Source organism: Plectrocnemia conspersa, unplaced genomic scaffold (genome assembly GCF_051122295.1).
Source record: "Plectrocnemia conspersa isolate PC_06_02 unplaced genomic scaffold, ASM5112229v1 ptg000005l, whole genome shotgun sequence".
NCBI lineage: Eukaryota > Metazoa > Arthropoda > Insecta > Trichoptera > Polycentropodidae > Plectrocnemia > Plectrocnemia conspersa.
In genome coordinates, this window is record NW_028277169.1 from 17,575,931 (window position 1) to 17,603,260 (window position 27,330).

At 30.9% G+C, this 27,330-nt stretch overlaps 1 protein-coding gene across 1 annotated transcript in view; it reads right to left on the minus strand.

Moving 5' to 3' along the window:
• ds (dachsous cadherin-related 1) overlaps window positions 1-27,330 on the minus strand; it is a 286,596-nt gene that overhangs the window by 17,023 nt on the left and 242,243 nt on the right. The window contains exons 5-8 of the mRNA XM_088186423.1: window positions 8,034-8,212; window positions 6,395-6,627; window positions 6,141-6,327; window positions 4,906-5,320 (exon numbers count right to left, since the gene is read on the minus strand). Coding sequence (XP_088042549.1) covers window positions 4,906-5,320; window positions 6,141-6,327; window positions 6,395-6,627; window positions 8,034-8,212 — 1,014 coding nt within the window. The remainder of the gene's footprint in view (window positions 1-4,905; window positions 5,321-6,140; window positions 6,328-6,394; window positions 6,628-8,033; window positions 8,213-27,330) is intronic.

Below are 27,330 nucleotides of genomic sequence, written 5' to 3' on the forward strand. Positions count from 1 at the left end.
GATTCGTACATAAAAGTAAATCGCTCGGTTTAAACATTAATTGTGCATAAAGTATGGCATCGAAGATAACAGTTGCAATACGAGAAAGTCAACTAGTTTATAAAATAATATATCACTCTTAACTGCTCGTTAATTGAGACTAATCGATAAATCATGGTGTGAATGACACTACAATCTTAGAAAATGTTATCTGTATCGTTAATTAGCCCCCTGATTTTCATTACTAATTGAATGTTGATCTGGATAAAAATTTACATTGAACTAGATTGAGGAAGGAAATCGAGATTGAATTGATGGATTCTTTTCTGGATAACCGCTACAGCCTTGGGTTAAGGAAAACACTACCGAAATACAAAAATTTCATCAGAAACAATTTGCAACAATTTAAGTATAGTATTATCGAAATATCTATACGCGTATAAAAATGAATTGACACCCACCCACGCATCTTATCGATTGGAAATTTTCATTAAATTCGCTTCACAGTGTGGTGCCGAGTTAATGGTTTTACGAATAAATATCGTGAATATTAGATAAATTTATATGACAGTCGTTCAAGTGTGTCACGGCGGTGTCATCGCGTGGGTTGTCAAAATATGACCATTTCGCCCAGCATTAACGACTCCATTAACGTTAACAATTTCAATACGTGATTATGTATATGAAAATATGCAAAGTTTGTATTTCGAACGGCAATAAAATATTGACGATCGAAGATTTTGATAATTTTATTTTGAAGTAGCGAGTTTTGTAATGAAGTTATTTTTTTAATAATATAATATAATGAAACCTTCATGATTATGAAGCTCGTCTATACCGTTACAATGCTCTTGAACGCGAATCCTTCAACGCCAATTCGTGTTTATTAAATCGCAGTAACCGATTGCAAAATATGTATAATGTTGAAAGATTGCGGCGATAAGATGGGGATGATTGATCGCAGACGACGAACGTACAGTAAGATATCATCTCTAGAACAATATAGTCAAGCGAGTATCAGGTATATAACCATAACACAAAAGTGGGCTTTAGCTTGACTTAGAATGGCCGACATTTCCGCGGACGCAGGTCGATCTACCAAGATAAAGCATGTAGTACAATATAGACATTACTAGGATACATATCAATTGACCTCAGCATTCCCCCGGCGTTTAATATAATACATATTCTGATGCATAATTTTGCAATAGCATCGACGGGTTTTATTGCCGTAAATCGGAACTATGTAAATATAAAGTGTACGAAGGCGGGCGCTAGCTAAAAATGGGCTCTGAATGTTAAAATTTGAATGCAAATTGTCTATTGTCGATTTTTAATTGCTGAGTTTGGAGTTTCTTAAGTTTTTTAATGGCACCTCTCTAATAGTAGTCATTTCTATGCTATTTATGCCTTGATTATAATCGAGATTGATCTGGTAGAACTTAATTGAACGTTCTTTAAATTAATGTTATTTTACAGGAGACGGAAATAGACTCAAACAAATAACAAATCCATTATTAACATAAATGGCATTAAGATAGAAAATCATACCGAGTTTCCTGTTATTTTTCGTTTTGCACGCAATTTTGTAGCGTACAAATTCTACATTTTTAGTAAACAATATCCTTAAAAAAGGTAACTGTATCAGTACTATAAATATATTTACGAACACAATAAATACGAAGGCTTGAAATAACTACACTATTTTCTTACTCTAATTTCTTTAAATCTAATCTTTAATAAAATATTTGTGCTACAGAAAATAACATAAAAGCACCAAAATATATTTAAATATAGATTTGTATCAACGTATTTTAAAATAATTTAACATTATATATCTTTAAGCTTCTCGATTACACAAAAAATTAAATATTTACGTAATGATGTTAAAAAAAACACATGTATATGTAAAAAGCTTCAATTGAGCTTTTGCTTATTGTTTTATTGAAGCTTTAAAAAAATCAGTAGTTTTTATGTGTTCTTTTCCAGCATTATTTCGATTTTTTAAAATATGCTCACGTTATATGAATCATTTATATTAAATAAGCATTATCAAAGATAGGTTTATGGCTTAACCCTTTGAGCGGTAATCCTGTACACGTACGGTTGTCAATCTTTCAGTGTTTTAAAGTACTTCAGATTATTATATATTTATATATTTAACTATCATATATATTTATATATTTAAAATCATTATATAAATATAATATTTTTTTAAATTTGTTTTAATGTAAATGATTTCTTTATAAAATAAATCGGATAAATTAAAGAGTACTAAATAAATAAACATAACAAAAAGTATTTTATATATATTTTATAAAAAGTATTGAGAGCCTTTGAATTATAATAAAAAAATCCACAAAAGCAAAATATTATATGAAAAAGATGTATTAAGACCAATTAACAAAACTTTTTTTTAAGTATTTTGAAACAAAAAACAAGGTTAATCGTCGACCTAATGTTATATGCGTGTATCTTATCTTTGTATCAAGAATCTTGCCGTAAATACATACAAAGTTTAATGTAGTTACAAAAAAATAAGTCGTATTGTCTATACATATGTAAAATATAATATACTAAAATTTTATAGAAACTTTAAACATATGGAGCTTCGGATTTTAAGCTTTGATTGCTTTGATTACTTTGAGTAGTTCTCAAAACGAGCATTTAAAAAAATATATTTTGCTTTGATAAGCGAGCGATGTCTTGCAATACGAGCAATATGTGCAGGGCCGCCGAAAGCGAACCCAGTATTGAGAAAATATTTATTCTAGGCCACATGGCAAAAATGCATTTTATGTATTTTTTATCGTCGTAATATATTTTTTTAATAAATAATAATAGAAACATATTTAAAAAGATGTGTGGTAATTTTTTTAATAATTCCATTCCATCAAGTTTCATAGTATTTTATTAAATGACATGCATTTTTCTGGCCAACTTCAAGGGGGTTTAAAATCCACGTCAAAAGCAATGAAATCGTGCTGTGGAAACTCTCGGTTATCCATTAGCTGTCATTCATACTAAGACTTTTTATAACAAAATTACGACTTACAATATGTGAGAATTTAATGAAGCACATCTAAACCGAATTTTAATCAATATGTGGGGGTAAATAACAATTATATTTTTCAGCGATGTTTCATATGTGACCGAAGAAACAAATCTTACACTTAGAGACTTATTTTTACATCGTAATTAGTATGGGTTGTGGTTATCAAGAGAATCCTTAATTCTGAAACGGAGCCGGCAATTATTAATACAATTGTGTTCCTGATATTCTAATCCTGACGATATTCAATAATTGGTGGATGAACATGGTCAGGAGCTGACTAGCGAAGAACTAATATAACTGCATCGTGAGCAATAGCACCATCGTATTTTTATATAAATATTTTTGTGTTTTGGAATGAAATAATTAGAGTATACATTATTTATTATGAAGAAATGTGCTTTGATATACGAGTGTTTTGAAATATGAGCACGTTTCCAGAACAAATTATTCTCGCAAACCGAGGTTCCACTCTACATGTATAATATGTATGTATATCCGATTTATTTTTAGATTGTTCTAAATACGTTTTTATGACAAAATGACTATTTGAAGTATTCAACTGATTAAAAGTTATATTAAATATGTTTAAGAAACTTTTAAGTCTGAGTGTATATATTCTATGAAATACCTATTGGAATATAACAAACATTTGATTTCGTACTCGCTTGTTTAAGATGCCGCATCCGCAACAATGAATGCATTCCACGTGTCGGAATCCTTAGAGGTCTCGCAGGGCTATGCAGGGTATGCAAATGGGCTGTTTGATTAGTTAAATGAGTTATTCCTGTTTGGAGTGAGATTCTCGGCTCTTCCGCATGTTTTTTTTATTTGGTCCTCCGATTCCGCTCGCCGGCTCGGACCTTTGTGTGCTCACGTCTGGTGCGTTAAAACGCAAATGGTGTTATTAATGTTAATGCGGACCCTCAGCGTGTTTGGCCACGACAAACAAGACGGTTTACCTTGTCGAAAAGTCCCCGCAGTCGGGAAAAAGGGCTGTGGCCGCAATTCCGAAACGTCGCCGCTGTTCCGTAGTGCTTTCACAAAGACGGAACACGGACGTGAAGCTCTCGACGGTCTTTACTTTCCCATGCTTGAACTCATGCAGATTTTGAAAATATATTTTGAAATCGAAAGATCACTCAATTATTTCTTAAATCGATACTCTCAAGTGTAAATGAGCTATCTTCAGTTTTAATTAAAAATATTTTATGAATTGTAATAAATATTATATAAGAATCTATATAAAAAATGATCCAGTTTCTATAATTTTTACTGGTAGAAGATGTTGAAAATATGTAAAAAGGTAACACATGGTTTCAAATACCAGATAAAATCATAAATAATATTTGATAAAGCTATAAAAAACTTTGTTTTTATGCAATGTTTCCATTTTATCATGTGTTAATGCTTCCGGTAGGTGATTTGCTTCCTTTTGTATCACTGAATCTAAGAGACTAAATGCTTTTAAACTATTATTTAATGCATCGGAACATACTTTATTAGGAAGTTTATTTATAAACTAAATTAATAAAAGCAAACCGTGGATTTTTGTGTGAACTCAGATGAACTTTGTTTAAAATTTTATGACTATGTAGGATTAGATTCTTGCAAAACTCAATTATTATATTTTTATTAATTTTTAAAAGTCTTTAATGTACTATATTATTTGTATTTCAACGCAATAGTAGGAGTGCATTAGTCTGCAGGTGTCTCCGACAACGAGATTTACAAGTTTTGTTCCACTGACAATAATGCCCACATAAATTACAATACACGAGCCGTCGTCGCACCGGTGCGGCAATTGAATTTAGTTCAATATTGTTTTATCGTGTGAATACGTTCGTGACTGTTTCTTAAAAGATTTTCCTCACCTGTTACCGGATCGATGTGGAAGCTAGTGTTGGCGGGTATGAGGCTGTATCTCACGGCAGCGTTGTCACCTACGTCTGCGTCCGATGCTTGTAGAGTTCCCACGAGTGCGCCTCTGGGTAGGTTTTCTTCCACGGAAAACTCATAGGCCGAAGCACCGAAGATGGGATCATTGTCGTTGGCATCGAGGACGTTGATTTGAAGACGAGTGGTGGCGGTGGAAGGTGGAGTGCCATGATCGCTAGCAGCTATGACCAAACTATATGAGTTTCTCCGCTCTCTGTCTAAAGGTCCTCGGAGAGTGACTTTTCCTGAATGTGACTCCACGGAGAAAGGCGCTTGAGCACCGCCCACTAAGCGATAGGTAATGCGAGCGTTGTTTCCCGTGTCCAAATCGACTGCTGTTACTTGGATAACCTAAAAAGAAAAACTAGATTAAGCAGAGACAAACAAATTTATTTAAATGACTAAAAAAACTCCTGAAAATATATCTGGAGCTGAATTTCATCACAAACTCTAAATATGATAGTCAACGAGATCGTGCTTTTTAGAATAAAACTTGAATGGTCTTTGCTATTATAGAAATTAATAATATAAATTTTCGTTAGGGCGGTCATTTAATTTTATCTATCGTGTATTTTTTCTGGAACCCAGCGAGAACCTTAATTCGCATCGATAACATTGTACGAAGTATACATTTTAAATATTGATACGTCCGAAATGTTATTAAAAAACGCATCCGAGCCGTGAAGATCTTATTTCAGATGAACACGCCCACGCGAAGCGCATAACAAAGGCATTCTATTAATCACGACCGCAAATAGATGAAAAGCCAATTATTTTTGGTCGACGTCCGTCCGTCCGAAGGAATTCCTTTGACGTTTTGGCAACGACCTGGGGGCCGCACGGGGGCGTAGCCCCCGAGGGGTAATGAGCAATCAATCAAGCGTCGAGCCTCCATCTCCATCGGCTTCTAAGGCTGCACGCGAGAGAGAAAGTATGAATTGTTAGCCGTTCGCCAAGTGAACTTTGACACCTGATTGGGTCGTGGTTGTACCCACACACAGGATGAAGAGATGCACGAGTGAGATTCTGTGATGAGTAACGGTCAACACTTCGTGAGCAAAGGTGTGAATATAATACTAATTCATTCTAACAAGCAACACACATAGATCCATTGCGATTGACCGCGAGTTTCACTTTGAAGTAACCATAATTTGCTTAATAAAACGCATACCTGTGTATCTAACGGAGCGGATTCTATGACGTTGACTGCATATTCTGGACGCTCAAAAACTGGTGGATTGTCGTTCACATCCTGGACGTCGACCAATAAGGTCAGATTAGCGGTCAACGGAGGTTTTCCGCCATCGAAAGCAATTACAGTCAAAGCGTGTCGTTGGGCTGCTTCATAATCCAAGTGCCTAAAGGTAAAAAAATAATCAATATTGATAATTATTATATTAATTTATTTTTAAAATATAAACATACCTAGTCAATGTGATATGTCCTTGAGATGAATCTACAGCAAACGGTCCTGAAGCTGCTCCATTACCACCAGCTAGTCGATATTTTACTAATCCAAAAGCACCACTGTCTTTATCTCTAGCATGAGCCGCATATAAAGGAGTACCTAATTCTAAATTTTCAGCTACTGATATTCTCACAGTTGAAGATTCAAATTCAGGAGCATTATCGTTTACATCTTCGACGGCAATGTTAACCTAAAAATATATAAAATGTCAAGGAAGTCGAAAAAACAAGTCAATAATATTTACCAAAACTAAAAATAGCATAAAATATTTTTACACATAGCATCAATTATCTTTAAATGTGTTTAAAAATATTTATCGACACTTTCCCCCCCCCCTTCCTCAAATACTAATAACTACTGTTATTGTAGTGAGTATGGAATTTATCGCTATGATCATTATATTAACCCTTTGAGAGCTATTGCCATAAATGTACCCTAAATAGTTATATTTTTACATATAGTACTGAAAAATTATAAAATATTTTTTTATATGTATGTATTTATATTTTTAATTTGATTCAATATAAAAGATTTTTATTAAAAATAATACCAATAAATTAAATCTGTAAATTAATTTTTTACCCCCTGTAAAGTTGACTTTTTACGTATTTAAGACTTAAAATGTTATTCGTGTCGCATATTCAATAATGAAAAAAAAAGTGTATTACAGGGGTTGAAATTATGACCATTGTTGTTTATAACATATATTATTAATTTAAATAATAATATAAAAATATAAAATACATCAGTGTGAGGACGACAATTTAATTTATTGCATAGGTTAAAATGTTAAAGAAGTAGTAGATAACTAAAATAATGAATTAAGTATAATAGAATATGGTTAAAAAATAATGTATTTTTAATAATTATAAATATATGTTAGATATTAATATAAAAATAGTTTAAAACTACTATATTAAAAATATTTGATAATAAAAAATATTTATCATAATTGTAGATCGAAAAAAATTGAAGGAACATTATAATTACATATTTAAAAAAATAGTAGAAAAATATGTATCAAATATTATCTACAATAATCTGAAAAGTATGTTAAGTATAAATATTAAAAAATAAATTAAGTAAAATGATGTTGCAAAAATTAAAAAATAGGGCAATGAGAGTAGTTTTAAATAAAATAGTACTAGTTGTATAAGTATGATTGATAGATTGGAATGTTAAAAAATAATATGGTGTCAGAGTATTTTGATAAGCATTTAAAAGCTCTGATAATTTGAGGATAGTTGGGTATAAAAAAACGAGAAAATATTGTACGGATATGTGAATTTTATAATAATATTTCTAAGACAATCCGCAAAAGAAACACCTTGGTACATTAAAAAATAAATTGTATTATTAAAGTCTTTCTTATATATACAAATGTTTTGCTATGAATTGTTTAGTGCATAAACAATTAGCTATATTAGCTGAATAAATTATTAAAATTCAATAAACAATAATAATAAAAATGTAACATTAATATTTCGTCAAAGAAAGATCGAAAAATCAAAAAAAAAATGACAAAAAAGAAATACATTTTAATAAATAAAACAAAACTCTCATGAAGTGGATTGTTACATAATGATTATATTTTACCTGTGTGTGTCCATACGTTGGCGGATTCCCACTTGATGCTTGAATATTGAGAAGAACACTTGAGCGTGATTCATGATCTAAGATTGACGCCGTTCTTATTGAGCCAGATTCCAAATCGATGCTGAAGTATCCATCAGGATCGCCGGAGTAGATTGAGTATTTTATGTAATGTCTACTTCCTATAAATATAATAAATATGATTAAAATCATGTCATAATCGATTTTTATCACATAATATACAATTAACCAGTTGGAAACGCGATCAGTAATGCAGTGTTAAAATAAGCTACAAAGAGACGCGACTGGAATACGTTATTGATCGGTAGGTGTTCTAATTCGTATGATAGAAATGCCAAGAATTTTTATAGTTATGCCTCGAAATACCGGAAAAGGCAGAACGCAATTTAGTTCTGAATTTAAAAAAAAAACACTCCTCTTTTACATATTGTAATAAAGACTGTGCTGTTAGTGTATAATAATATATTCATACACAGTATCTTTTGCGGCCATCAGCCTCATAGGCTGCGGGAAAATCTAAGCATATGAAACAAAAACACGAGTTGCAGTGGCGGCACCATGATAATGAAATCTGTATTTAGTATTAAGAAAAAAAAGTAAACGTTCTAAAATACCACTATCGAACAGTTAATTAACTCGACTATATATATGTATATAAATATATAAGAAGCAGATATACTTTTAGTTATAGGATAGATAAAAGCACTGATTGGTGTATTAATCTAACCATCTATATATAAGGATCATTTAAATTTCTTATGTTGTCCTTCCTTATTGCCTCAGAGTATCTTCGCAGCATTTATAAAATTTATATAGGAGTATTTATTTTATGGCAACCATATCTTTACACAAGAGCGTATAGTACGCCATTAATCTAATTGCACAAAGTGATTTAATAAAAAATATATGCTCATTGATACGCACAATTCATCTAAAATCTTTACGGTATCTGATATATGGCTGACCTCAGCATCCGAAGCCGCTCTTGTATCTATCATCTGGAAGCAACAAAGCCGATTGCCCCACGCAACATTGTATTATATTCCAGTGGCCTTCAAACGTTCGATATATCCTAACCAAGATCGTTGCACATCTAGGCGTATAACGGTTGTTCGCACAGAGTACGCAGATTCTCCCTGTGTACCTGTGATATTTGTAGGCGAAACATATAAATATAAGTAAGAGCTATTCGAACCGGTCTAGCGGCATGACGATCCCAATTAATGTTACTGGCGTGGCAGAGAAACCTCTATATATATTCCACATATTTCTGTGTGCAAATATTATACGTAAATACGTGCGTATTATAAATAGATTCGCCTGATTGTGTTATATAATAGGGTATAACTCAAAAAAAAATCAGTGATGATGACATTTCATAATTCAAGGCATTTATTAGATTTGAACATACAAATATACGTAGCAGAGAAGTTATAAAGTATACGTGGAATTGCCCACGCCCTTTGCTAGAATGTGCAAATGTCTCGTTAAGTACGATATTTAACTGTAGCGAAAATACTCGAGGAAATTGTTCAACGAAGAATTCAGAGTTAGAGTCGGTGCAAATCGTTGAACTTTAACGATTCTACGCATAATGTATGTACTATGTGTGACCTTACGACAGTTGAACTAAATTGGCGCGACAAAGGAAAGAATTCAATACGTGAATGGACAATAAAATGCCAGATAGCAGATTATGCATAAGAGATTTGAACGTAATATGTTACCGGTTGGCATTAATACCCATCCATCGGCTACTTCAAAAGGCGTAATTGACTTATATTGCTATATCAGAAAGAAAATTACACTTCTATACAACGACGAGGATTTGTATGAGGATGTATTGAATGATATATTTATATAGGTGCCTAGTGTTAACCATCATTTGACAGACAAGTATAAAATGTTGAAATAGTCGATATAAAGATATCATGAGCACACACATATAATACTGTTGTATAAAATCTATAGCTTTCCCTAATCATGTTAATCTCCATTTTCTCGGCTCTCAATGTAAATAATATCAAAATATGTTTAAAATAAAGCATGTGTATAAATAATGATAGAGATATTTCAAGTCAGAGTTAAGAAAGTAGCCGTTTACCTATTTCAAGTGATTTTAATTTATGTTACTTTTGTTGAGCAGTTTAGCCACGCAAATGAAAGGACTAGTGTGTATATCATGTGAGCGACACCTCTGAAGCGATTGTTATGTTCTTGTAACACAACATCAATATACATACACAATGCATAGGTAGGTGTAAGACGATGACGAGCAAAAATCCTCCCCACATGTGGCCTCGCAAGGTTCATTTTAATTACTGACTCTTTGTTCAGTATTCCAGATCGATTCGATCTTTGATTTTTATTTTTGTCGTGGGCATCTATAGGTAGATGTACCTTCGTGAACGCACAAATAAATCAAATCTGCGTTTGTTAAACCGAACACGTTCCACGATAATTAAGATTCTGGACGCAAATCGTCGCAAATTTTTCATTAGAATCCGAGACCTGTTTCTCCCAGGACATATTTATCATTATGACCCAGTAAATACGGCCATATCATAAGGCTCGTCCTACGTTCTGGTCGTAATGAGGCCAGCTTGAGGTAATCAATTGGAATTGAATGCAAACAGAAGCAGCAGCAGCGGAGGGAAGAGCGACATTGGAAGATGTCGGCTGTCGATAAGAGGTCGGCGGGTATTTGCATAAAACCCACCTCCTCTTTGGTCTATTAAGTGTTCAATGGGCTCCACACGGAGATTATCGGACTCACGAGGGCCGGACTCAGACCCGGGTTCAATTAAAACAAGTTTAGCAGCTCGGAATGACCGGTGCACGGGACAGTTTGATTGCCACCGATGAACCTTACCGGATAATGAAACCAGACGTTCATATTGGAAAATAAATTAAGCGGGCGCACGAAAAACTTTCGCTTTTTTTGTTTAATTGGTCAGCCAGCCGCTCTGATGCTAATGAAGCTTCGGCTGATTTGCTGGGAGATCGATTAGTTATTCAAGAATTTGAGAAAAAACTCAGAGCGCTAGACAATAATCCTTTGTACAAGGCCGCGCCGTGAACGATTAGCGCTAACCTTTTCCGACTAATGCCAATGCGATACAATGACCTTAGCGCTGTTTAGTGTTTTACTAGTAAGTACAATTAAAAGTTCATACGAAAGAAAAATTGTGCTTTTGTGATATCAACGTTACATATGCATTAAGATCAGTGAATACATATTTTTAGAATTTAAAATATGCACTTACTTTTAAGTATTGTATTAGATTACGGAACCAAGAATCATCCCAATACATAAAAAAAATTAACAATAAAGTATGTGTGATCAAATACAAAATTTAAATAAGAATTGTGAATTGTTTCCGCTCAAAGGGTTAACAAATTAACCTCAAAACCCGAAAAATACAAATGTTATAAAGCAATTTACGTATAATTTTGCCAAAAAAAATACTTAATAGAATAAATAAATACTTGCTACAATAAAAATACTTTTTTTATCAAAATCTAACTTTTTTAACTAAATATAATAAAGTAAAAATATAGAGCAGTGATTTACATAATTATTGGTTATATAATATGAGCTATTTTTAAGCATATAATATATTCATTAAAATTATTCGTTTTTTTCCAACGTATTGAGATTTTATTGTTTTAAGAATTTATTTCGATTATTTTTTTATACTATCTTCTATCAAAGAAAATCTATCATATTAGCGATTTCGATTTTATTTACTGTTAGCCGAAATATTTTAGTGAAATTATATCCAAAACATTCTCTCAAATCGATATTTAGATTCAAGAACAGTAAAATTCAACTCGCAGAAAAAAATCCATACTCAAAAAGATTAAATAAATTGTGAATTTGTGAATCGAGATTTTAATCTTTATTATGTTATTGAAAAAAGCTCAATTTTTTATATGTAAACTTTTAAGATACTTTCTTAAGAAAACGTGAATATGTATTCGGAAAATGGACGCAAATCGATTTTAATTGGCCGCGAACAACAAAATTAATCATACAAAACATTTGATGACCACTGATTTAAAACACATAACACTCAACTTCAATTGTGCGCAACATATACCTCGTATCATAGTCTATCATTAGCAATCATAAAAATGCTATAAATATAGTGAAATAATTAATAAACAATATTTTTATACAAAGAGATCTTATTAAATAATACTAAAAAATTGATTAAAATTAGGTTATAATTATGTATAATTTTATCTACATTATACATTTATTAAGCGTTAGTAAGACCTCATTAATGCTAATATTTCATGATTCGATCATGTAAATTGTTACAGAATAACTCTATAGTTTGATTTGATTATCATTTACCTCGTTTTTTCTTATAATTAAATATTGTAAATTAAAATCTATTGTTAAATAAATTGTTTACATCAAAGTTTAAAACAAAGTCTTCTCAATAACACAAATATATCGGATAATTTAAAAATATACAGTGTGATGGTATAAAAATGTAGCCTAGTACTGTTTGTACTTTTTATCAATGCTAACGAATATGTTTGTTCAAAACTCTCGAGCATCATTAAATAGTATATGGCCTGATTTATCTAAATATAAAATTTGCATACATTTGACCATATTATACGTAGCTAATGAAACGCACACAATGGACATTCGCCGTCTATATATTTCACTTTAAAAGCTTTAAAAGGCAATTGCGTGCCATTTAAGCCCCTTGCATTTTTACGATGTACACGCATATAACAAATTAGACAATTTCACCGGTCGAAAAGCAAGTACGTACTACGTAAGTACTATACGTTGCACACACATAAAGAGTCGACGTTCAAAATGGGCAAAGGGACGGCCTCGTTCGTCCGATTTATTCCGCAGATACGATCGGCATCCGAACCAACAATTATGCATTGAAATGCATTTTTGTACCGGCGCATATATACATACAAACGGCCTCTTAATGTCCGACCCCGGTGGCGGCTAATGAACGCTACCATGCTAAATGTTTATAATAAATATATCGCCGGCGAAAAAGCGAAAAACGACTGAAACGAAAACAGACCAACGCACACACACACACACAGGAGAGAGAGAAAACAAACAGAGAATACAAAACGAAAACAATAGGGGGAGTGAATCGGGCATGTGACATTGGCCAAACGAACGGACAAGACAATGGGCGAAACGAGACAAGCCGATACAGGGCCGGTGCGTTTCGTAGGGACGCAGCAGCGGCCTCCGGTCCAGAGAGCATCTCCCTCTCCCTCTGAGGAGAGAAGAATTAAACATGCGCAGAGGATGATCGTAATTGAGCCGGTGTTCATTAAGATGTCCTCGTACTTTCTACGGATGTTATTGTATGGGGCAACTTTGTTGCAGATCGCTGCGTGTGGCTATCGTGGAAGTGTGTTCGAACTTGGACCTACTAGATATAATCAAAGAACCTGCATGGAACCTAATTATATTAAAATCACTGCTGAATAAACTTTGGATCAATATAATAAATTATTGATAAGGTTGCTTATCTGATGTATGAGTAGATACATGAAAGCACCACATCAAAAATAATCTAATATACGAGTTGAGATTACAAACTAGACGCACATATGTTTTAAGGTCATTTAAACTGCCACTAAAGTCTTTGCGAAGTTTTTTTTAAGCCATTAATTTGTTACTATTATATGATTTTATTTAAGCAGTACATAAAATTTTTACAAAATAGAACTCCATAGCATTTCAAACCCTTTAGGAACAGGGGAGGGAAAGCATTGAAAATATTATAATCGAAGTGGAAGGCACGCATCTACAACCACTAAAGAAAACATAAATTTGATTAAAGATATGATGATGGAAATTTAGCAAATCAAGCTTTTGTAAATAGTAAAAAGCTTGTGCTCATGTCCTATGTACTGGCTCATAATATTTGAAGCAATGCGTAAGAATGTCAAATTTTCTCCTACTAACAACTTCTGATTTGAGATATAGCTTACCACTATTAGTATGAACCAAAGTATACAACTAAAACAGCGAAAGAACATGAGTTTAGCGTCTTACAAAAAACTTAAGTTTCCGAAATATTTTTTAGGACGTGAAGAAAATACTGATTGTTGATTTACTCTTAGGGGTCCAACTATAATTTTACAACACAACTTCGTGAATAAATAAAAATAAATAACAATGGAATTCTGTGTGCTTTATTATCAGAAAAACGCTTTAGCAAATACATAAGCAAATTTAAAAGTGTGGTATTGTATTTGTACCCCATTACTTATCAGTCTTTCATTGATTTTTGAACCATGAAGAATACCTAGAAGCGTAAATATTTTCGTTCACAAAAGAGTAGCTGCCGTAACGCAGTATTTTACAGAGCAGAGCAAATATGTTAAAAAATATTATAATATATCTTTGAGTGTTAGACAGTTTTCAATCTTCCCTCACTAAAAATCGCATCATTGTTTAACTTTGAACCGGATTCTGATATTTCCGTCAATGAGCAGCAAACAATCGTAAAATAAAATAAAAAGTTGAAAACATTCGTTCGAAAGAAAACGTGAGCTTTTAAATATATGTTTAGCTTAGAAGTTAAACAATGATATACTTGGTTAAATAAAAAATAATTTTATGTCATATAATTTAAATTAAAAATAATAAATAGTATTATTAAAAAAGTAACATTTTGAAACGTCTTGAAATGTTAATGAAACTAATTGAGATTAAAATTAGTAGCGTAGTAAAAAAAATAAGCATACATATGTATTAAAGAAACCGCAAAATTCTAAACATTCTAAAATTAATGATAATAAAATAAGATAAAAGTAATTTAGCTTAAAAGAATCATTTATGAAATGTCTAAATCATACGATACGATGCTATGATGCTAATTCACCGAGCATTACATTAAATTTATACTCTGACAATATCCATGGCGAATCGCCATTAATACGTGCTTATATTTTTATGGGATGTCCTGTACATGCGCCTAAACCATTGGTACTGAGATCGTTTCATCGACAGGTTGAAATATTAACTCGCATATAACGGAGCCTTTATTGCGACTTTAATGTCCATCGACTAATGCAGGGAAAGTATCGAAAATAAATTCTTAGTTTATTATACGAGAAAATTAAGGACGGTTAGAATCGTTTCGCGTCCGATAGCAAGCGTTTCGGAATTTGCAATGAAATTAAATAAATTATTAATCAATATTAGTCGTCTGCATACCGAAAATTGTTCATTATTTGCCGCAAGGTCAATCTTGATCGTAAAAGCTCTTATTTATAGTGGTCGTGCGCGAATGACAAGCATTTGCATAAATGTTACACACAACGTAAACAAAAATAGCAAATTGGCATCGGAGCGAATTTATCGAAGGTTTCGACCGCATCTGACGTTTAATTATCGAATACATTTGAATCGATCAGATAAATCTTTGTGGATTTATTCCATTTTTACTTGGGATCGAATTCCGAAACTCTCCAATGATTCCATTTATTTATATAATTTATAAGAAACTGTACATATTATCATGTATTTCAACGCAATTCATTAAGATCAGATTTCGAGCTGCATGCCATAAGAATTATTGTCGTACTGAATAATATGGATGCTTATACCACGATTTTATATTTGTATATATATATTGTGAAGTATATGAACCTCACACAATCACACATACAAATATAAAATTGTGAATCACCGAACAAAAAAAGTTTTTTTATACACACATGAGATCCCAAAGCAAAGATTGCGACTTCGTGGGTCGGTCAATTTGCAGAACGATATTTTGTCACCATCTCGCAGGGCACATGTTTTAAAGTCGACGATTGTGAGTTTAGCGTTTCTTTCTTGTTTTATTTTTAATTAAACTTATTCCTACGCAAAAATATCTCAGGTACACACCGGTGAACGTTGTTCGGTTTAACGAAGGACCGAGAGACGAGTAAGCTATTGCCTCTGTCTCTGCGGGTCCAACGGCCGTACAGGGTCCCAAAGCTGCTTCATTTCGAGGAATATTTCTGTCGAAAAGCTGCTATTGTATTCGGAATTCATTACTGTGTACGTCTCGGTCCAGCCGTATAAACTTTGCGAACGAACCAGTATAAAGTGGGTCGATGGTGGACTCCGAGTCGAATATTCGAATACCTAATTATTTGCCTATGTATACCTAAGCTAGTTGCTATTAATACAAACTTTTCGATCATCAAAATGATAAAAAAATAAGTTGGCAATATTTTAATTGCCATTAAATATGACAATGGTTCATGTGTTACATTAAGCAGTTGTAGATTGCTTTTATAAAAAAGTCGATATAAAAGTTCGAGATGAAAATATGAATGTGATGTAAAGAAGGTGAAAAAATACACTTGAATATATATTTTTTGCAAAGCAAATGTGCAAATTATGTTTAAGAAATCATTAACGAAAAAATCACTACTATTTAGTGAAAGTTCCTCTAGTCAAAATGTCCTCAACGAAATCTTAGGAAAAATCTGATAGCGATTGGGACCGAGAAAATGACACAGTATGGCACTTTTCAAGATTAAAGGACAGACTATTGACTGAAACCCATATCCATAGATAATCTAAAACACTCTGTAGAGAGAATAAATACACACAACAGATCGAATACATTTAAACAATTTAAAATCATATGCATACAGCAGAAAATGTCGTATTTATCTCATTATAAATAACGCGAAGAGCAAAGGGCTCAGTGAGGCAAATATAATATAATAAAAATATGATTATTTACTACAATCTTAAAAAATACTATTAATAAGAAAATATTAAGCAAATCTAAGCATAATTATTTGATATACGAGGTGTAGTAATTTAATTTCCGGATAACGCAAAAAATAGTAACGTGAAAAATATTTATATTGTTTATTCTAATGAATCGTGAATTAATAATAAATAAATATTAAATTATAAGATACTTTTAAATGTAATATGATAGCCTATAATAATTTTGTATATGTTTCATGAAAATAAACATAAAATAGAATTTTTAATAGTCGGTGGTCTTCAAAAAAAGCCTAAAATTTATATTTTTATATTTTTTCTATATGTTTCTTGTAAGCAGTTTCATTTAATTTTTTTACTAACATCCAGTTAGGTAAAAAATATTTGCATAATCAGACATGCAACAGTAAATAAAAAATCATTTTCCAAAACTTCTCTTTTCCAAATTTTCATAAAAAAACTGTGAAATCGAGAGAAAACCATAATTAAGAGTTTCACTAGCTATATACTAAGTTTGTACTTTAGCTTAAGTTTATCTCAGTCTTATTTATTGAAAGCGAATTAGATGAGATTTTATTAAGAAGATGTACAGAAACATATTTTAAGAGTATAAAAACTTTTTAAGTTTTTTATCGAAGATATTAAACTTGTTAAAAATATAATTTAACAGAAATTTTATATATTTTTTACCAATGGAAAATATTATTTATTCACTGAACTTAATTTAATTTAAAAGTATAATTTTAATGCTGAATTTTACTTTGTTTAATAAAAAATAAGTTGTATTTTAAAAAATATAACGATATGTAAATAATTAAATTTGTAAAAATCTATATACATAAAATATGTATTATTTTACTTGCGATTGATTTTGTATACAGATTTGAGTGTTTATCCTGTAGCAATAATAATTGTTATGTATCATTACAATTAGAGGTTAAATTATTTTTTATATATAATTATGTTACGTGCCAATACAGAAGCATCCCTCGACTTGTAAATTCATATTACTTAATCGGAGCTAAATCTTCGTTACAAACGATTTTCGTGTCGGATAGCGCTTAGCGTTGAACATTTGAAATTAATTACACAACAAAAAAGTAACTGGCGAAGAAGGTCGCATTAATAAAAAGGGCGATAATAGCCTGAATCCTGACAGGGGGTTAATATCTCGAATGTCGTCCTGTTAGGATACCATAAATATGACCGACGGTATCCCGCTGAAGGATACCAATTCTCACGCGATACCACCAAGATTGATCGTTTAAGAATAGTGACGCTATATAAGACGCTTTGTAATTTTGTATGAGCAATTTCTATAAACTACATACAGCAACAAAAAAAGTGATTCTGCATATAAAGAGCTCATAAGGGATTTTTAAGGACAAATTTTTGGTCGTTTTCAGAGTCACGTTCGACATTAAATGAAACTCGCGACGCGCATACATATTGCTCTTGATTTTTTTCATGCATGACCGAAATATTAATGTCACAAATATTCTGATAATAGTAGATGCGATTTTTAATAAAAAAATATCAAAACAACTCCTCTCTTACGCATGTTTATATTTACAAACACAAAAGCATAAAATAGTGATTCAAGTCACAATCGCTAGCGCGAAAACGGTAAATGTTGAATTATTTAAAGATTTATGTATCAAATCAACAACTTGTATGTTTATATTTGATTTAATGTAATATTATTCATTCGTAATATATGATAATTCTTACATTTATATAAAGAACATTTACATAAAAGTTGACGTTTTTTGATAACATAATATAAATAAATATGATTATTTCCTATTTAAATAATAAAAAAATATTGTGCATGTATAATGTTCGTATAAATAATACTAATCTTGAGTTATCGTGTTAAACTGAGCAATAAAGATCGGAAACTAGCATACGATTCAAGTCAGCATACCAAATTAAGAATTCTAGAGGTGAAGGTGATACTTTTCAAAAATCGCATAGCATTTATGACTCACAATTTTAAATCCTTGATTTAATGTTTACATACAAATGTTATGGAAAGCGATGACTATTGATAAACAAGGTAGAACATATTATAAAAAACTGATTGATAATCAGATGATTTCAGATTTAAAGTAATTAACTTTGAATCATTTAAATGAATACTATATAGTATTTCTTCGCTTTAAAAATAATGAAAAGTTTGCACTGTATTAGGTCGATATTTTTAGATGCGCGTGACATGTATATAATACAGGTGAATAGAGATCGCATTACAAACACTAGCTCCATTATATATTATAGACTATATCCTATCCATACGTTGTGCGTTTGGAAAGTTTGTTATCTTCTTAGGTAAAATTGATAGACGAAAGAAAGTTAGTAGATCCAAAACGAGGAGGTTATAATGCGGTTATAATTAATTTACTAATATACCCGATGATGAATATTACATGAATAATGAAAATACGAATTAAAGTAAATTTTTTTATCCACTTTTACACATTGCGATTTAACAAACTCTCGAATCGACATTCGAAACATTATAATGTAAATATTTTACTTTTATACATAAAACGCTGCTGAAATGTCACAGAGGGCAGAGCTCACGAGTGGTCCCTGTCGTAGCCGTTATCGGCCTCAACATCACTCCCTTGCCGACAACAGTTGGCCGTTCAATTTATTGCGTTGCCGAAAACCTGACGATCGACATCCCGTCTCCTCCTCGGACCTCTTCCCTTCTTCTTCGTCTTCCCATACTTCTTCTTCTTACTTCCCTGTCACCCCAACCGTATTCATATCAAGTCGAGATCAAAAAGACCAAGCATCCCGACACACCCGGATCATATTGCCACAGCCTCGTCTTCAAACCACAACACCGTGCAGGCTTTCACGGTCAACTTCAACAACCTCACAAAAACACCCCACGACGAATCTTCGTGTGAAATTTAACGTGTATCGGCTACCTACAGTGCATTATGCACGCGCGAGCTTGACACGAATAGCTCATTCTTATAAACATATTTTACAACATAATATATTTACATACTACATAAAATTATCTAATAACTATATTATCTATAACAACGTATTTTTGTTACAGAAAATTAAGTGCGCATCACAATTTTTGCTAATAAGATGTCTAGGATTTATTGGCTACCCAGTGATAAGTTAAATTAAAATGTTTTACTTATAAAGTTTCACCAATATTTTTTAGATTAATTTTATTCTAACAACTATTTTATAAAGCTATTTTTTTTTAATAATAAATACTATTAAAATGAGTTTTTAAATGGCAAGCCATTATTTTCATACTAATGAAATAAAATAAATGGTGTTTGAGATAATGTTGGAAGCTTAACCTACTTCATACAATTTTACACGATTTAAATACCAAATATTAGCGGCGAAACAAAGATAAGTTAGAGGTTGCTGAATGTGCGTAGGAAGACCAAAAGATTGTAACGGAATGTATGTAAAAAATATATTTCCTTCTTGATATTTTTTATTTCTCGAGAAAAAAGAATTCTCGATTTTCGTTGATAAATAAAAGATATATGTAATTATATTAATACAGTAATATATTGTAGGTATTTTTGTATTATTGATAAACAGAGAACTGGATGATGGTTTAATAGAACAATCTTCAATATGATTATGATTTGTTATAATGAACGTGAATATTCTACTTTAATTGATTACAGAGCGTCGAGCTATAAAGAAATTTTGTGTTCTTGTATCGCTATCCGAATTGTAGAGAAAATTGTTAATAATAACAATTGCAAAATTTTCGAATATGAATTTGTTAAAAAACTTCCTTGATTTTTAAAGAAAACGAGATTTAAGTTCGCCAAACAAATTTTATGGTGTAACTCTGCAGAAAGTCTCCATACATTTTAGCAATCTGCTGATTCCCAGGTAAAGTCATTTCTTTTTATCTAATTATTAATATAGTTATTGAATAACGAAAACAAAGATAAGGCGGATTAAAAAAGTTGATAAAATCAAAAACATTTTACTTTCTACTATTAGCTCTAATATACGTTCGATATACTCTTTCTCAATTATAAATAATGATGAAATGGATAGCTCTCGAACTGACTGTGTTAACGCGAATAGAATATAAGTAATTAAAAAAAGGATTTAAAATGCGTTTATTACCTAATGACACAATGAAGGTGAAGAGGAGAATAGCGTTTTTTTAAACTAATTTGCTTAATATGATATAAATACCATTTAAAGCTAAAGCACTAAATAAATACGTTTTTTGTATATAGCTCACTTTCTTTAATTAAATTTTTGTAATTTAATGTTAAGAAAGATCATAGGAGTATCATTTTATTGAATAAAATACTAAGAAAATATTGTATAAAATTCTAAACACCTTAACCGATATTTATCACACTAATAATATTTACTAATGAAAGTACGTAAGGCCTAAGGTAGACTGACTATTAAGAAGACACGGGCTCGGGTCTCCACGACAGACTTGAATTTTTAAATAAAACTGGCCTAGCTGTATTGTGACATATATATTGATTGTAAATTATGTAATGCATAATAGTTTATAATAAGTTGTCACCGATTCACAGACTTTGTCTGTTGGTTAATACTAATTTTTATGTGGGAAATCAAAGTTATTTCCTTCTTTGTAACTAGTATTTTACATTATTAGGCATTTTTAAAACTTTTTAATTAACACGTGTATTATATTAAAAGTCATCTGATCTAAATTTTGCTCAATTGCTCTCAAATGTATTTATATATAAAAAAAAAATTACTCAGTTGCACTTTAGGACACTGAGGAACATATAGTCCCTTTCCACGTCTCGCCCTTTTCCTTTATTAAGTTTTTTCATACATTGCTACTCATTAGAGCTTGCGACAAATAATATATTCGCAATTAAAAAAAAGTACTTAATAGTAAATCCAAAAGGAATATATTTTTTTATTTTGCTTTGGTTTGGTGTAGTCACATGTGTACTTGAGCTATGTGCAAATAAAAAAATAATAAGACTTATTTATACATATATGTTTTAAATAGTTTTAGATAAGAAACCTTGTAATTTAAAAAAAATCAAACAGATTTAATAGTTTTAAAACACAATACTAAGATTTTCGTTTTAACTAGCAAGTCATTTAATTTTAGAAGACTTGAATCATTTTTTTCGGTAAAATATAAATTTATGAATTATGCACATCTTTGGTTCTTGCTCTTGCCTTTTATTCATAATGTTATTGTAATAAAAATACAAATCTAAACTATGCAATAAAACGAGCTTAACTTAAAGAAAAACATATCACAATTTTACCTGCGGTTCACCGCGTTGAGGTTAGATAATAATTACATTAATATATGTGAGAGACATCAAAATAAATATCTAGTTCAATATTTTAAGGTTTATGAGATGGTGATTATATTTTTCGAGATAATTGATTATAAAATAATTTAAGTGGATTTTTTATTTAATAAAATCCATCGAAACCTTGTTTCTCATTACAGTACATTTAAGATAGATATAAAAGAGTTTTAAGTTCACATTTTCTACGATAAGGATTTTGGGCAATTTACCAATATTCAGTTTTTTTATTCTATAAGCTTTTAGATATATGTATATTCTGGAATCGACCTTGAATTATGGTGCTCTCAAGCTTTTACGTATATTATAATTAAATTAAAAATGACGTTCGTCATTACTATTGTTAGTACTTCATTATATATCAAACTCAAGCTATGTAAATGTAGCTCATCATGGTTTTAAATAAAGTATTTACTTTATAAAAAATAATTCTACAGAATAAAAAATATAGGAAGTGCTTTTTCATGTCTAATATAAAACAAAAATATTGCAGCAAGTTAGTCATGAATCAAAACTATTTCGCAGCTGCTATTTTTATTAAATCAAAAAATGAATACAATGACGTCATTTGATGACGTACGCCGAAGTCGCATATGTGATAAAAATAAAATTATAGCGATTTTGATCGTGGCGACCGTTTCGGTCGCCGGTAATGATGAAAAATGCGTTTGTGATTCGACTGCATCACGGCCAGATTATCTTACAGGGTAAATAATGAGCGCGGCATTTTTTCTTTCCAACTGCATAACTTTTTTAAAGAAGAAGAGGAGGAGAGAGAAATAAGAATAAATTTTAATGGCGTGGATCGATGACATTAACAAGTTGGCGACATTTTCAGCGTGACAGCGCAACACAAGGGAGGCGGTTAGCATTTTCGGCAATTTAGTGTGTAGACCTGTACTGTTTTATTTAATGTATGCAATTTTATATTATATTAATTAAATATATAAACAGAATAACGATAATATGATCATTTATATATCTGTAGTAAATATGTATGCATTTTAAATAAATAATAATAGCAAAGCAATTACTAAAAAGGTTATTGTTATGGTACAGGATTTCATAAATTTAAAAGTAAAATCTCATATTAAACCCAAAAGGATTAAATGAAAAATGTATAACTCCAGCGGAATGTTACATATAAAAAAATCCCTAGTTTTATTATTTTTTTTTATATATTTTAGATATAATCTGTAATATGTATTACTAAGGATTAATGCTCGTTAATATAACATTTTTATTTTCAAAATCAAGAAATGTTTCTGCAATTTATATGTATGTGTATATATATAAAATATGCTATAATTTTATTATCTAATTCGTTTTGTAATGTAATTATATTTGAAAACTAATGTATTTTTAAAATCGTATTTAAGTTAAGCATATGAAAATTTGTGTTGAAATAAGGGAAAAGGTTATTGACAAAAGTGGAGTTTTAATGTAAACGCACAAATTGCTTTATCACAAATGCAAATATCCTAGCTGTATAAGTTTACTAGACAAATATTTTTTTATAAATATATAAAAAATAAAAATGTAAAAATTACTAGTCTAATATTTACAAAATATTTTCAACGTTGCAATAGATGTTTTAATTGATTTACTAAAATGAAACATATTTTTATTTATATAAATCATATACATGTGTTTGTGAATAAATATTTTATTTTTATTTATATTGAATTTATTTTAAATGGTATATATTGCTTGCCTATTATTTGATTAAATTATAAATATATCTTTAGTACAAAGAAAATTGTTGATTTCCACGATTCATTTTATAGCATTTATGCTATAAACTTATAGCTTTTTTAGCAATAATATTATTTAAATTTGTATATGACTTCCTTTGAACCTTTGAATTACTAGAAAGTGCAAGAAGGTAATATATACAAACGATCGTTAAAATGATACAGTTAAATAGAAGCAGTTATGATTTATAACCACACATAATCGAAATGATTTCTGCTTAACGGTAACGACCAATAAATATTTTAGTACATTAAGGTTTTGCATTTACTTAAATATTTGTTAATCTTACTTTTCTACAGTAGTAAACTTTAATTAAAGTTTGGTATCATTGTTTTGATAAAATAATATTTTATATTATTCTACAGAAAAAATGTATTTCGTATGTATGTATCTTTGAGTGTTATTTGAATGCCAGTCCATGGTCTCCATGGCCAAAAACACAAGAGAGGACAAAATAAATTGTGGCGGGCGTGTATCCGGCCGAACGGTTCGATGCTCATTTGCGTAATGGGATTCATGATTCGGGGACGGATACAGCGGAGGCTGAATTTTATCCATGAGAGGTCCCTGGGATAAAAGTTGGGCTATTCAACGTTGCCTCTTTGTCCTCTGCTCTGCCTGTCAACTGGCTCCAGCACACTTTAATGATCCGACTGCACACAAGCCGAAAACTGCCATTTAAACGACCAACAGCTTTCGGTGAGAAATGGCCCTTATAAGCCCTTATTGATGTCCATGCCAAATCATCAAACGACTACCATAATCGTGACTATACATCACGCACTTTTATCCTAACTGTCGCAGTGTTGTCATTGAATTTGCGAATAATTTAATTTTAGTTTCTCTTTGCTTCTGTGTCATAACAATAAACATTGCATAGAAACTCAGAAATACCAGATAATTGGATAATAAAAATAGCTATTTTATAATAGGAGATCCTACATATTAAAAATCAATCAATCAATTAACGATAAAAGCTTTCAATATTCTTACTGACATTCATAGATGTATCAATACTATATTTTGCCTTTGCATCAATACTAGTACCTATTAGAATAGCGATATCAATTCATGTAAATTTGTCCCCGATATCAAGTTAAATTTAACCTTTTCTCGTGAGGATCTTAAATCATATGAATTGTTCGAATATCGAACATTTTATAGTATTTTTAATTCAGTACAGTATTTATTTTTTTAAGGAACTTTAAATTTATCATTGCGTTCTCTTCATTATTCCACAAATGTATGTATTAGCATTTGAAACTTTTTGTCCAAACTAGAAGTAATGATTGAAAATTGTACATCATGACAATATACAACGATTTGCTGAATTCTTTGTCATCGTTATCATTATGTGTACATCGGTATTGTATTAGATACCTAATTCGCATTCGAGTCTTTAGGCATTTATCATACAGAATTTTTGACCGCCTGTCATTGCGATGTTTGACGGTTGTCTGTTGTTTAACTCTCCACCAACATTAAAATATCCTGAGGCATGGATTCTTTGCCTCTCCTTCTATATACTATGTCTATAACGATCAAAATCACAAGTTCTACCTTGACCTCTCGTGACTTGATATCAATGTACGCCTACCCTCTCACTTTTTTCACCTTCGATTAAACGTAGAGTCGATGTGCACGTAGCACATGTGCCTCGCATTAAATCAGCGCTGTGGTAATTCTTTTCACGCGCCGGTTGAGATCGTGGAGTCCCGGGAAGGTCCGTTCACAACCGGGAGGGACCGGCCACTATATACACGAATTACCATAATATTAATTTGTTCGCATGGGAGTCGCTCGGGTCAATGTTGTTATTCACGGCTCATGAACAGCCGACACCGTTCGTTTGGTTTCACTGCCGACCTGTTGACTGCTTTGCCAAAAAAAGGCACAAAGAAAACGACAAACAAACGAAATTCGATACACGTGTAATAAAACATAAGCATATATGTGTATATTGGCGCGGACGTGAAGATTGGTTACCGAAATCAGACTATATAAATACGAAAATGTATGTATATATATTCGGTTTGTAATAAAGCCGCCACAGCTCAAAAAAAATATTTTTAAAGATTTTTGTATGAAGAGAGTTGCAATTTGTACTACCATTTTATGGCAAAAAATCGGACGTAGAAAGTGCTTTTACGGTAGATAATAAGAAGGTAAGCTTCAAGGTGAAGTTGCCATTTAAAATTTACACGCAGTGTTAGGTCCAACGGGGAATCCTTTTATTTTTTTACCTATCATATATCAGCTACAAAGTATCGAAGTTGATCGTTATGTTTGAAATGAAGCACAATAAATAAGAAAAGGGAATGACTCTTTCGTGTGGAATTATCTGTTTAAATGATAAGATAATATATGAGAAATAAAGTGACTCATAGATCAGAAAGCAATGATAGATGTTGTTTTTTATAGTGACAAATTAGAATAGAATATAGTATAATGCTTCATAACTGGCCATACACAAAATGAGGACAATATACATACAAGCAGAATAAAGTGAAAACCATGCTTAGTAAAAAAATGGGTTACTAAAATTTATTAGACTTAAAAAACTTGCCACTTAAATAGTTTTTATGGTACAGAAAGGCCGAGTCATCATTCATAAAAATTCTTACAAACAAGAGCAATTATTCACCTTAAATATTATAACATCTAAAAATCTAGGGAACATGCTACAATCGATAAGAATCAAATATATGTATATGTTAGAGGCCTGGAAAAACCAAATAATCTATCCTTTCAGTTAAAAATATTCCATGATATTATTAAATTTTTATTTTTTTTATTTCATCACATGGTGTATTTAAAAATCTAAAATATTTATATGCAAATCAACGTGTGATTTTAAGGGTTAAATTCGGATTTATCCCACGCTCAATAAAAAATATTATTTTTATAAGAGCTGAAATTTATTTTCATAAATATTACGTAATTTTTTAATTATACATTAAAAATGAAATTAAATATTTAATCCTAAAGGTGAATATAGATGCAGCATAGAATGAATATAAACATATAAAAAAATCGTGATTAAATCTTAAAATATATTTTTTACTGTATAATTGACTAATTATAAAAATAATTCAGCACTTCAAGGGTTAAAGGCAAAAATGTAAGACATTAAATAAAGGTTGCAGTACAATAATATAAATCCCCTATATAGCTTAATATGTCAAATAGCATTGAGTCTCGTTTCTTTTATAAATTTTCTATGAATTGGTACATATGCTAGTAAATTTATATAATTGATATTGTAAACATATCAAATTAATTTAACTGAAGGTATATATTTTTTATAAAGCATAAAATAAGTAAACATGGGTGTCTCTAAGAATATATAATATATTGGCTTTCATATAAATACTATAGATGATGATTCTAACATATAAAAAATTTGACAATAAGAGATTTTAGAAAAATAGTAAAATTA